The 12,862-nt window shown below is 51.0% G+C and overlaps 1 protein-coding gene across 1 annotated transcript; it reads left to right on the top strand.

The window, feature by feature from the left end:
* Positions 1-1,040: 1,040 nt before the first annotated feature.
* LOC136454569 (uncharacterized) lies at positions 1,041-1,478 on the top strand. Its single transcript, XM_066454951.1, has one exon. It carries the CDS (start codon positions 1,041-1,043, stop codon positions 1,476-1,478), a length of 438 nt encoding a protein of 145 aa, XP_066311048.1.
* Positions 1,479-12,862: the final 11,384 nt, after the last annotated feature.

Raw genomic sequence — 12,862 nt, 5'->3', positions numbered from 1 at the left:
CTAACCTAAGTGTTGCTAATATGTTTTTGTGCCTCATATCAACCAATTACATGTATACACTCATGATCATATGCATATATACAAGGAAACATGAAATAACAAGCAATGTTGCATATGTTTCAATCTCATGTTTCAATTGTAAATGTTTATATATGAATGCTTGATGCTCATGCTCATGCTATGCAAGTCAAATTGTGCAAGGCTAACACCTAGGGTGTTACAGGGACTACCTATGAGTCTTTGGTTCATAAGCTAGGACACAAGGGCCTACGAACCACCAAGGAACTTCTGAACATCACCACCAGCCATGCCTTAGGGGATGACGCGGTCGAAGCGATCTTTGATCATCTCGATGGCAAGGCAAGGTGGGACGAGTGCACCAACGAAGGTGCCTCCAATCGTTCTACCAAAAGGAAGAATAAGAAGCAATGGCGTGAGGAATCGCTCATGGCCACTGCTGACCGCAAGAGTGGTCGGAAGCCCATGGAGGGCACTCCAAACCACATTGAAAAACTACTCAAGGGGCCTTGCCCAAACTATGCTTTCCTAGTGAAGCATCTGAACAAGAACTGCAGCCTCATGCGGTGGTTCTTGTCCAAAGGTTCCAACAAAGGGGAGCACAAAAAGGACCCTGCCCCCACTACGAACGACATCGAGGAGAAGGACGACAACTTTTCGACACCAGATGGTTGCCTCATGATCTTTAGAGGATCAACGGCCTATGACTCCAAATGCCGTTAGAAGGTCATGCACCGCGAGGTCTATATGACCAAACTAGCCATGCCTGCCTTCCTCTGATGGTTAGAGTCCACCATAACCTTTGATCGGACTAACCACTCGGAGAGCGTCCCACATCCAGGGAGATATCTGCTTGTGGTTGACCCGATCATCAGTCCAAAGCAGCTCACCAAAGTACTAATGGATGGAGGCAGCAGCCTCAACATCATGTACGCAAGACACTCGATGAAATGGGCATTGATTGGACACACCACCGCCCAACCCAAGCACCTTTCCACAACATCATGCCTAGAAAGTAGGCCATGCCACTTGGCCAGATTGATCTACCTATTACCTTTGGGGATCCATTCAATTATAGGATAGAAACCCTCACCTTCGAGGTGGTTGGGTTCCTCAGAACTTTCCACGCCATCCTGGGACATCCATGCTACATGAAGTTCATAGCCGTCCCCAACTATACATGCCTCAAGCTAAAAATACCAGGCCCTAACGGGGTCATCACCATTGGTACCTCCTTCCAGCATGCCTATGAGTGCAAGGTCGAGTGCTATGGTCATGCCACAACAATCATCGCCTCTGGAGAGCTCGCCGCCATCAAGGAGGTCACGGAAGAAGCGCCAGACACTAAGAAGTCAACTGGGTCCTTCAAGCCTGCGGAGGGCTCTAAAGAGGTCCTCATAGATCCCAATAGCCCTGACGGCAAGATGGTGCACATTGGTACCATGATTTCCTCTAAATAGGAAGGCACGCTCGTCGGCTTCCTCCACACTAACAGAGACATCTTTGCATGGAAACCCTCAGACATGCCAGGCATTCTGAGGGAAGTCGCCGAGCATACCTTGAACATCTGCCCAGGCTCCAAGCTGGTGAAGCAACACCTGCATCGCTTTGATGAGGGGAAACGTAGGACCATCGACGAAGAGATAGCAAAACTTTTGGTAGCCCGGTTCATCAAGGAAGTATACCACCTAGAGTGGTTAGCCAATCCCATTCTTATATGAAAGAAGAGTGGGAAATGGAGGATGTGTGTTGACTATACGGGTCTCAACAAGGCGTGCCCAAAGGATCTGTTTCCTTTATCGTGCATATACCAAATAGTCGACTCTACCTCGGTGTGTGAAACCCTCTGCTTCCTTGATGCATACTTCGAGTACCATCAAATTGCGATGAAAGAGTCCGACCAGCTTGTGACATCATTCATCACCCCCTTCGGATTGTTCTGCTATGTCACAATGTCGTTTGGTCTAAAGAACTCTGGGGCTACATGCCAGTGTTGTATGCTCAAGTGTTTTGGGGACCTCATTGGGCAGACCGTTGAGGCCTACTGGATGACATCGTGGTTAAAACCAAATAGGCTAACCACCTCGTAGCTGATCTTGAGTAGACCTTTACCAAACTTTGAGCAAACAGCATCAAACTCAATCCTGAAAAGTGTATTTTCGGGGTCCCAAGGGGTATGCTGCTTGGCTTCATCATCTCCAAGCGTGGCATCAAAGCCATCCCAAAGAAAATCTCAGCCATCACAAGGATGGGCCCAATTCAGAACATAAAGGGGGTTCAGTGACTCATAGGGTGCCTCGCCGCACTTAGCCGCTTCATCTCATGCCTCGGTGAACGAGGCCTCCCCCTTTATTGACTTCTAAAGAAGGCCGATCACTTCAAATGGACATCTGAGGCTTAGGAGGCACTTGACATGGTCAAACTGCTTCTGACAAAGGCCCTGATCTTGGTTCCTCCAACTAATGGAGAATTCCTTCTGCTATACATAGTGGCCACCACGCAAGTGGTCAGCGCCATACTGGTAGTGGAGCAGGAAGAAGAGGGGCATGCCCTCAAGTGCAGCACCCTGTGTACTTCATCAGTGAGGTACTATCTGACTCTAAGACCCACTACTCCCAAATCCAGAAGCTTCTATATGCTATCCTCATCACCAAAAGGAAGCTACACTACTACTTCAAGTCACACCTGATGATGGTCATGACATCATTCCCCGTCGGTGAGGTCATCCAAAGCTAGGATGCCATGGGAAGAACCGCAAAATGGGCACTCGAGTTGATGGATCAGGGCATTACGTATGCCTCCTGAACGGCGATCAAGTCCCAGGTGTTGGCTGACTTCATCGCGGAATGGACCGAGGTCCAAATGCCACCAGCGGTCATTAACCAGGAGTACTGGACGATGTATTTCGATGGGTCATTGATGAAGAGGGGTGCCAGCGTGGGGCTAGTCTTCATATCACCCCTCAGGGTATGCATGAGGTACATGGTTTGTCTCCATTTCCCCTCATCCAATAATGTGGCTGAGTCTGAAGTGCTCATCAATGGCCTATGCATTGCCATCGAGTTGGGCATCCGATGCCTCGACGTCCATGGTGATTCCTAGCTGGTCATCGACCAAGTCATGAAGGAGTCAAGCTATCATGATGCCAAGATGGTTGCATACTACTGAGAAGTCCGACGGCTAGAGGACAAATTCAATGGCCTCGAACTCAATCACATCCCAAGGTGCCTCAATGAGGCGGCCGATGCGCTCGGGAAGGCAACATCCGGCTGAGAGTTGGTGCCAACAGGTGTCTTCACCAGCGACTAACACAAGCCCTCAATGTACTATGAAGGGTTGGAATAGGCCAACGATGGTCCACCCGATCCAGCCTTGGGGGCTAACCAACCAATGGCTCCATCTAGCCCCAAGGTCATGGAGCTTGAAGAAGATCCAACGACAGAGCCTGACCCTCTGATCGACTGGAGAACACTCTACCTCAACTACCTACTCCATGACACACTGCTGATAGACAAGGTAGAGGATCGATGGCTTGCACGCTGCGCTAAGTCCTTCATTCTTGTGGACGGCAAACTCTACAAACGAAGCCACACCGAGATCCTATAGCGCTGCATCCCCATTGAATAGGGGAAGCGCTTGCTGAGCGATATCCATGGTGGGGTCTGCATCACCCTGCCGTGCCTAGAACCTTGGTTGGAAATGCATTCCAATAGGGTTTCTACTGGCCCACTATAGTAGCCAATGCTGAGCAGATCATGCGCACCTACAAAGGGTATTAGTACTATGCTCGACAAACTTACCTCCTGGCCCAGGCACTCTAGATGATCCCCATCACGTGGCCCTTCGTGGTCTGGGGGCTTGATCTGGTTGGACCTCTCAAGAAGGCACTCGGAGGATACACCCACTTGCTCTTCACCATAGACAAGTTTACCAAATGGATAGAAGCTCAGCCGATCTCCGCAATCAAGTTTGAGCAAGCCGTGCTGTTCTTCCTTGACATCATTCATTGCTTTGGAGTACTAGCAAGAAGTTCCTTTGATTCTATGATGAATACTACATCCGGGTCGATTGGGCCACCGTCGCACACCCTCGAACGAATAGGTAGGCCGAGCGCGCAAATGGCATGGTCCTATAGGGCCTTAAGCCTAGGATCTTCAACCAGTTGAACAAGTTCGATGCATGGTGGGTCACCGAGATCCCCATGGTACTCTAGAGCCTAAGGACAACTCCTAGTCGAGCCACCAACTACATGCCCTTCTTCATGGTCTATGGTTCTGAGGCTGTTGTCCCAACTGACCTCGACTATGGAGCACCAAGGATCAGGGCATACGACGAACAGGGAGCCGAGGCATCCCACGAGGATGCCATGGACTAGCTAGACAAAGCATGTGACATTGCCCTCCTTCGCTCGGCCAAGTACCAATAGGCATTGTGATGGTACCCCAATCGACGGGTATGGGGACAAGCCTTCAACATTAGGGACCTAGTCCTTTGTCTTGTACAGAGCAACAAGGACCGCCACAAGCTCTCCCTACCCTAGGATGGGCCATACATTGTCACAGAAGTACTTCAGCCAAACGCCTACAAGCTAAAAACCATTGATGGTGAGGTGTTCACAAATGCCTAGAACATCGAGCAGCTACGTCGTTTTTACCCCTAAATAAATGCATACTTTCTCTTATTAGTTTTGTCATTACAATCCCTGATCTTTTGTGACATCCAACCCCTACGAGTGTGAGGGGTTAGGTCTCACTCGGGGGCTGGTATGAGTACATTTATCCTATAAACATTCTCTATGCCTGACCCCTTTTTTCACGTTAATCCCTAGGAGCTTGATTTACGGGAACAATTCCTGAGTGTAACTGGTAGGACTGCGGGAAACCCATGCCTCGATGGCTATGGTCTCTTTGCTCACCAGCATGATTAGAATTGGCTCGCCTGCACTCTGAGCTTTTACGACTTTAACTATGGGAAGGGTCGGAAGGCACTAAACCTCTTTTGCAAAAAGAGGGAGAAGAGCTAAAAAGCTATTTGCTATAGCGAAATCTGAGAACTTGTTCATTTTTGTACAAATTCATTGCTTGGCTTATCTACCCAACTAAATTCTTGCACGGGATGTCCGCGTCCCTTATCTCCATAGGAAATTCTTGTTTCAGCAGGTAGCCCAAATTGACTGAATGGCACGACCATTGCCAGGAAATGGATGGGATGAGCTTCCCCTTACAAAGTGATTTCATCACAAAATGGGACTGATGTATTCATGAATATAAAAAGCTATTCACACAAGGGCTCCCCCACAACTTAAATGGTTACATTTGCTAACCACTTCTACTCTAAATACTATTGTGGCCGTCGCGCCACGCTCTCCATCAGCAACATCCTACCGCTCCATGGGATCCCTAAGGGTGTCATCGTCTACAACATTGAGCACCACATTGGTGATCGTGGTGCCTTCACCAGGGCATCTAGGGACTATGCCATCATGATCAGCCACAACCTTGACAACGGCACCTCAAGATGAGGTAGCTCCTAGATGGGGACGCTGCCCGCCAAAGTATGGCCACCATGGCTGGTGGATGTCTCTGACATCTTATCAAACTTGATGGACTGGCTGACCTAAGAGGCTGCAAGGGCAAAACCCCCCATCGGGGTAGTCCTGGGTAGCTTCCCCACCAACAAGGCTCACCCAGAGAAGATTCACCAGAAGAAGCCTACGTATGGCTCCATCCCGACAAAAGCCTCGCAGACGGTGATAAAGCCAGCGACGTGTAGCACCCTCCAGTGTGCCTCCTCCCTCAGCAGAAGCAGCCCCTTCTTGGCAAAGGCAACCAGCACCATCTCATCTACATTGGATGACCTCTAGCTTGACATCGTGCTCTGTATTCATGAATGGATCTATGAGTTCTCCTCTCCCTTGCTTCACCCTCTCTCACTTAGGAACCACCACGATGCACGAACGCACTCGGCAACAAGGAAGAAGGAGGAGAGGTAGTGGCTCAAGAATAGGCAGAGGAATGGGACGAGAACCCTCTCTCTTCCCCTATTTAAGAAGGAGACATGGTAGTTGGAGAAAGGCGAAGGGTTGGGGTGAAAACCCTCTCCCTTCCCCTATTCAATGCAGATGGGAATTCGATGGGATGCATCTTGACCGATAGGACACGCCCTGCTTGATGAGATGGCACCTAGTCAAATGGGACAAGGCCTAGGCATGGCCCACCACTACCACATGCTGGGCACAAGAAACAAGGCACAACCACATGTAGGCGGCCCTCCGCCTTCCTAGGCAGAACTTGGAAGGGCCCAATGACAGAACCTCCTCAAGGGAAGACCAACGGGCCTCTTGAGTTGATCGGATAGCCCAGGAGAACGCTGAGCGATGGGGTTGAGGAACCAAATGGCCTCCGAAAGATAAGCACCCTTATTTACTTACTTTATGTATCAATTTCACTACCAAGCCTCCGATCCCAGCAACGGTAGGGGCGTGGACATCGCTCGGGGGCTGCCAAGAGTGTCTACTCGTTTAGACATTCTCTTTGCCCAACCCCTCCTTATGTTTAAAAACCAGAGGCACGGTGTGTGGGTGTAAACTTTAAGTAAAACTGGTCAAACCGCTAGACCCTACACCACAGCGGCTATGGTGTTTTGTTCACCAGCATGATCAAATTCTTTGTCCTCGCACCCCAAGCTTTAGCATATGCCTTCTTGAGAAGGGTTTGGAGGGGTCTACCTATAGAATCTCCTTCAAGGAGAAGCTATTAGGTCACCCACGTCGATCGAATGGCTCGGATCACCACCAAGAGACAAAAACAAAAAATTGCGATGCTCGTGCAGGTTACACTGGCCCCATTGTGAATGTTGGACTAGAACCCCGCACAGGACATGTCTGGTAAGAGCTCCCCGTCACTCATGCCACCAAGGTAACATCACCGACCCACTTTTGTTTCAATTATATCGTACATTCATCCCATATATCCATGTGTTACATATGCAATTGCTGCATCTCAACGCTTTGTGTCACGTCATGAAGCAGTAGTCGCCTCATTTGACATGATACCAAGGTTCGAAGGTTGGCCCACGACAGGCTCGAGGCCACCTCAGGTCAAACAAAGCCAAAAGAGAAAAACAAAGATGAGCCCCAGCAGCCTTGCCCGACCCTGCTCAAAAGCGGACATGTCCATCTTAACCTTTCTCGTTCGATTCTAACCTCGAGCCAAACCCACAAAATCTGCGTCGAGGAGAGCCCAACGAGCCACCCAAGCCTATTGAATGGCTCGAGCATCTGCCAAGAAGTGGGTTAAGAAGTAGTGGAATGCCACATGAGGGCTCTGCCGACCCCGTCAGTGGATGACAGACCCAGATTCCACTTGAACGTGCCCGTTAGCGAGCTCAATGAGCACAACACTTGAGCCGTCGAGGCAAGTGTCGTTAGCTTAGCCCCTCCAGTTGCAAAAACCAAAGATGGGGTGATGCGTGAAACACGGCCAACCCCTATCAGACCCTAAGGGGCTCGGGGGCTCAAGCCGCCCAATCCTAGATCAAGAGACCAAGGTTCGAAGGCTGGCCCGTGAAGGGCCCGAGGCCGCCTCACATCAAACAAGAGCCAGGGGAGAAAGTGTAGATGAGCCTCAGCATCCTTTGCCCAACCTGCATAGAGGAGGATAGGGTCATCTCAACCTTCTCATTCGATCTAGCCTCTAGCTGAGCCTATAGAATCCCCATTGAGGGGGAATCTATTGGAAGGCGAGTTAAGGAGCAACAGAATGCCACCCGAGGGCTTTGTCGACCCTATCACAAGCGATGGGACCGGATTCCGTTCGAACATCCCCATTAGCGAGCTCATCAAGCATGTCACTCGAGCCATTGAGGCAAGTGACGTCGCCTCAACCCCTCTAGTTGTGAAAACCGTGGACCAGGCAACAATCACAAAAATGAGTCAACCCTTGACCGAATCCTCACCATGCGCGAGGGCTCAGGGAAGGTTGGACTTGTAAGGAGACCAATAGCATGATCGCAGAACGATAGCTAAAATCCTAAGGAAGGGATACATGTGAATACAAGAGTAGTTTTGCTATCCTCTCTTCGGTCTCCAGTGAAATTTGACCCCAGCAACCACAAGGGGTCAGATCTCACTTAGGGGCTGATAAAGGTATAAATATCCCCTCTTTCATAATAGTCGCTATGTTGGACCTCTTCCTCATGTTAAGGTTAGTGGCAAGGTTTGTAGGAATGAATAACCGAGCGTGCCTAGTCAGACTACAAAAAACCCACGCCCTGACGGCTACGGTAACTTTGCTCACCAGCATAATCGAAGTTTCCCTCTTACACACCTCAGGCCCTATGGTCTTAACGAACAGAAGGGTTAGATTGCATGAGCCCTTCTTTTTTTAATACAAAAAGGGAAGAAAGCAAGTTCAATCAAACAAAACGAAATCATGAATTTGTTTAACAAAATGAAATTACAAATCTGTTTTTAAGATACAAAAGTGCCAACACTTGTCCACATATTACAGATAATATCCATCAAACCCATTCCATGTCTTCAACTTTGCTTGCCAAGGTTTCCATAAGAGGAGTCACCATTGCTTCTATTTCATCTAGCTTGGAGGCTTCGTAGCCAGGCACAAAACCAAGGCTCATCGCCTCCAAGTCGATGCTTTCATCGTAATGCGAGCGGGCGATGGTGAAAGGCTTGGGTGATCCCTAAGCAAAGTGCTTACTTCTCTAGCTAGTGCACCCACACCATGATATCTGTGGCACAGGCCATGAGCGAGCTGGTCCCCTCTGTCTACACCACCTGTAGGTCATCACAGACTATGCCAAGGGCAATCTTTAGGACATTGAGCTCATCGCTCTCTACCTGAAGAAGACTCCTCACCTTGGCAAGATCCATGGCTAGTCCGACAGTGGTACCCTTAGCCTCTAGCTTCTAGGCTTTTGTGGTTCCAGGCTCGGCCTAGAGGGAGTTGATCCTCTATTGTGCCTCATCACGCTCTCGGATGGCCTAGTCGCTCTCCTTGCGGGCCACACCACGCTCTGAGTAGAGCCTCCCTATAGTATGGCATAGCTTGTCTCACTCGTTGCATAGCTAGGTGACCACCTTGATGTCTAGTTTCGCCCTCTGCTCTAGGGCTATGGACCTCTTCTCGGCTCCCAGCCTAAGATCCCACTCCTTCTCAATGTTTGCCAGGAGGTCGATGATCCGCTGGTGGGTCTCGGCATCCCGCTGGAGAAGCTCATCCCTCTCCTTCTACACTCTGGCAGCCTCCTCCTCATCCTATTGCACCCTCTCTAATAGTTCATCAAAGGACTTCTCAGTGTCCTCCATGTCCCAGCAGGCCTCAGCCTCTCACTGTCGAAGATTATCTGCCTCTATGGCAAGGTGAGTCAACTCAGCCACCCTCTATTGGAGCTAGGCGATCACATCCCTATGCAGCCATGCCTCATTGATGAGGTGGTCCTAGTCCTCCTTATGTTCATGAAGGAACCAGGATTTCTCCCGTCTATGAGCAATAAGAGACTAAAAAAGACAGTGGTTAGAAAACAAAAATAAATGAAGAAAGAGGAGAGCGAGAGGTAAGACTAAGTGAATACCTAGCTAGTGGGAACAATGACATCTCACAAGGTGGCCCTAGCCTAGTTCAGAGCTTCCAGCATGGCCATGATCCCCTCATTGAGTCTCTCCTGCTCCATGCCCTCAACGGCCTCATCGGGGGTGAAGAGTTCCGACGATGGGTCCCATGGACTCGCCCATCGGAGCAGGGGCTCATCCCACTTGGGTAGGTGGCTGCCCCCTAGTGTTAGGACTAGGGATAGCTATTTGCCAGTCTCCTTGGCAACCACCATGGTGTCTGGGGGTCCCTCAGCCATGACCCCCTCCGTTCTGCCCATGACGGGCATCGTCTCTAGGCCGTCGGTAGCACGGGACGCGCCGCTGCCTCAGGCACCACCACCGCAGCTTCTAACAATGACCCATCCATCATAGCCACCATCACCTCCACCTCCATTAGTGGGACCTCGTTCGGCTGCGCCATGCCCGCCATGGTCGACACAATGAGTGCGGCCGGTAGCTCCACCCGCCCTGATGTCGACAGCAAAATTGCTTCCGTCGCCGATCACTTGGTGACCTCCAAGGGCACTCCCTTAGCCTCACCGACCGCTTGACTTACCAAGGGCATGGGCACCACCACAAGCGATGCCTGATCGGGCGATGAGGCTATGATGATGGCTTTGCCCTCGCCCGAAATGGGAGCGACGTCAGGTGATGGCCCACGCCTTGCCTAAATGGTGACACTCTTCTTGGGCACTAGCACTAAAGAAATGCCCCGTCTAACCCACCTCCCGATGTTGTAGAAGAAACAAAAGGCGTGAGTCATGATGACAATAGGCAAAAACTAAGAAAAACAGAGAAAATAGAGAAGCTAGTGACTTACGTTGGCGCTGTTGGGCGGTGGAGATGTTTGGGGGATGAACCCCTAGGCCACTGCTCCACCTCATCGGGGCAGGACCATTTTGAGCCTGCCCCCTGCTCCTAGGTAGAGGGACCCATCTCTCTTGCATCCGGGGGCACGGCAGTGGAGCTGCCCCCATCCACCAACACCTCGGGCGCGGTGATAGATCCGCCCACCTCTTATAATTCTTGAGGTGTAGCGGTGGGGCCACCCCCCTATGCTGGCACATCATGCATAGCGGCATACCCACCCGCTCTTGCTATCTCTTAGGGAAGGCCGACAGATCAGCCCATCTCCGCCGGCCCCGTGGACATGCTTTCCCCTGTGTGAAATGGGAAAGGCCCCTACACGGATGAGTATATACCTATGAGTGTATCCTCGCTCGCTAGGTCATCCCACTCAGTGTCGACAACTACCTTGTCATCCTCCACATCATTGTCATCATCGTCATCATCAATGTCTGTCTCCTCTCCTCGCTCCCATGCCTACAACTTCTGTTGCTTCTTCCTCCTCTCGTCCTCCTTAGCCTTCTTCTGCCACTCGACCGCGATGCAATTCGCTACCACCATGAGCAGGTCCTTCGGCAGTGGGGCCTGGTGATCCATAAAGATGAGTCTCTTTATCTAGTCCCCCTATCTCAATATCAGCATCAAGGCGTCGGTAGTTCAATTAAAAAGGAGGCATAGGGAAAGAGAACTTATGAAGTCAATGTACCCCGGTTTTGGCCACATTGGGGGATGCCTCGGCACCGGATACACAAAATCAAGAACGGCGCCGGCATCGTCCTGCGAAGGCTCCATCGCCTCCTTGATGCGCTATGACACTTTGGAGGGGGAGAGTGCTCCCTCGCGAGCGTCGTCCCATCGAGTGATGCTCCGGGTGCCATCATGTGTAGGGGAAGCGCACGCCTCATCAACGGTGCCACTCTCCACATATGGTAGGCACCTATGATCCCCAACCCCTTCATGCCCCTCTCCTTCAGAATTCAGATGGCGGCAAGATGGTCCTAGATTTTCTCCTTGTGTTTATCTAGGACCCCCACTTCCTCCATGATTTTGGGACCTCTTCGATGAGGCTCCCGGTGAATGCTGGCAAGGGGGCGGCTATGTCATCCTTGATGTAGAACCAATGTGAATGCCACCCCTTATTGGAGGTCAACAGACGCATCGGTGGGTATTCATTTACCCGGTTGTTGCGGAGCTGAATGCTGATGCATCCCATCGGCATGCTCAGCTCTTGCCTCTTCTCCCACTTCTTCAAGAGGGTGACGGCAAAGAAATACTGCCACAGGTCGAAGTGGGGACTAATCCCCAAGAACCCCTCACACAGGGCGACAAACGCCGCAATGTGTAGGATCCCATTGGGAGTAAGGTGTTGTAGCTCCACCTTGTAGTAATGCAGCAACCCTCGAAGGAACTTATGGGCAGGGGTGGTGAATCCCTGCTCATGGAAGTGAGCAAAGGACACAATGTAGCCTTCAGGCTGCGACGGTGCATCGTCATTACCTAGCAACCACCACTCCTCAGTGGTGGTCCGCACGCAAAGAAGGCCATGGCGAATGAGGCCCTCTAGGCACTGGAGGGTGACATCAAATCTACACCATGGCTCCATTAAACAATTAGGGTGGATGGATGTGAACTTGACGGCAACTAAGATACGGATGTGGGAGGCTTAGGCGATTGGCGGTTGAGATGCAGATGCGAGAGGCTTAGGCGATTGGCGGTGGAGGTTGTAGATGCAAAGGGAAGGAGGCAATGTATGAAACCCTGGGGCGAACCCTTTGGTTTTATACGAGCAACAGATGTGAGGAAGGCAACCGTCCACCTAGATCTTCGCGCCTACCATGATTCGCCACCACATCACCATGTAGGATATGTGCCCGCAATCCCTATCCTTTCCCTCTTATGACACGCCAAACATTTTGCCTTCTCGGGCGGACCAGGACTCTTTACCAGCAGAAGAGATATGGGTCAAAAAGTGTTCCTCCAGCCCGCCTAGGCCCAGGAGTTTGAGGGCTGGCCCATCAATGGTTTCAATGATCGTCCCAAGGCAGCCTTACGATGAAGGATGGGCCCACGAGCGGCCAAAACCCAAGCACACGAGTGCCACAAATATCTCGACCCACGATTGAGTTTCAGCCAGGCTGACTCTTGCCAGATCCCCACGAATGGGATACTAGGACTCCAATTGAACTATCCAGTTATCAAAGCACCAAATCTCACAGCCATACCCACGAAGGGTCCGAATTACCCCTTGGGCGATTCTATCCAAATCACTCGGGGGCTCAGGGGCTACACTCGTTGGGTGCGCTCATGTGCACCCTCTGGCAAATCAAAATACCCCCTGGGTGATTCTATCCAAATCACCCGAGGGCTCGGGGGCTACACCCATCAAAC

This window comes from Miscanthus floridulus, chromosome 5, assembly GCF_019320115.1.
Source record: "Miscanthus floridulus cultivar M001 chromosome 5, ASM1932011v1, whole genome shotgun sequence".
Lineage (NCBI taxonomy): Eukaryota > Viridiplantae > Streptophyta > Magnoliopsida > Poales > Poaceae > Miscanthus > Miscanthus floridulus.
This window is presented reverse-complemented; position numbering and strand designations above follow the sequence as displayed.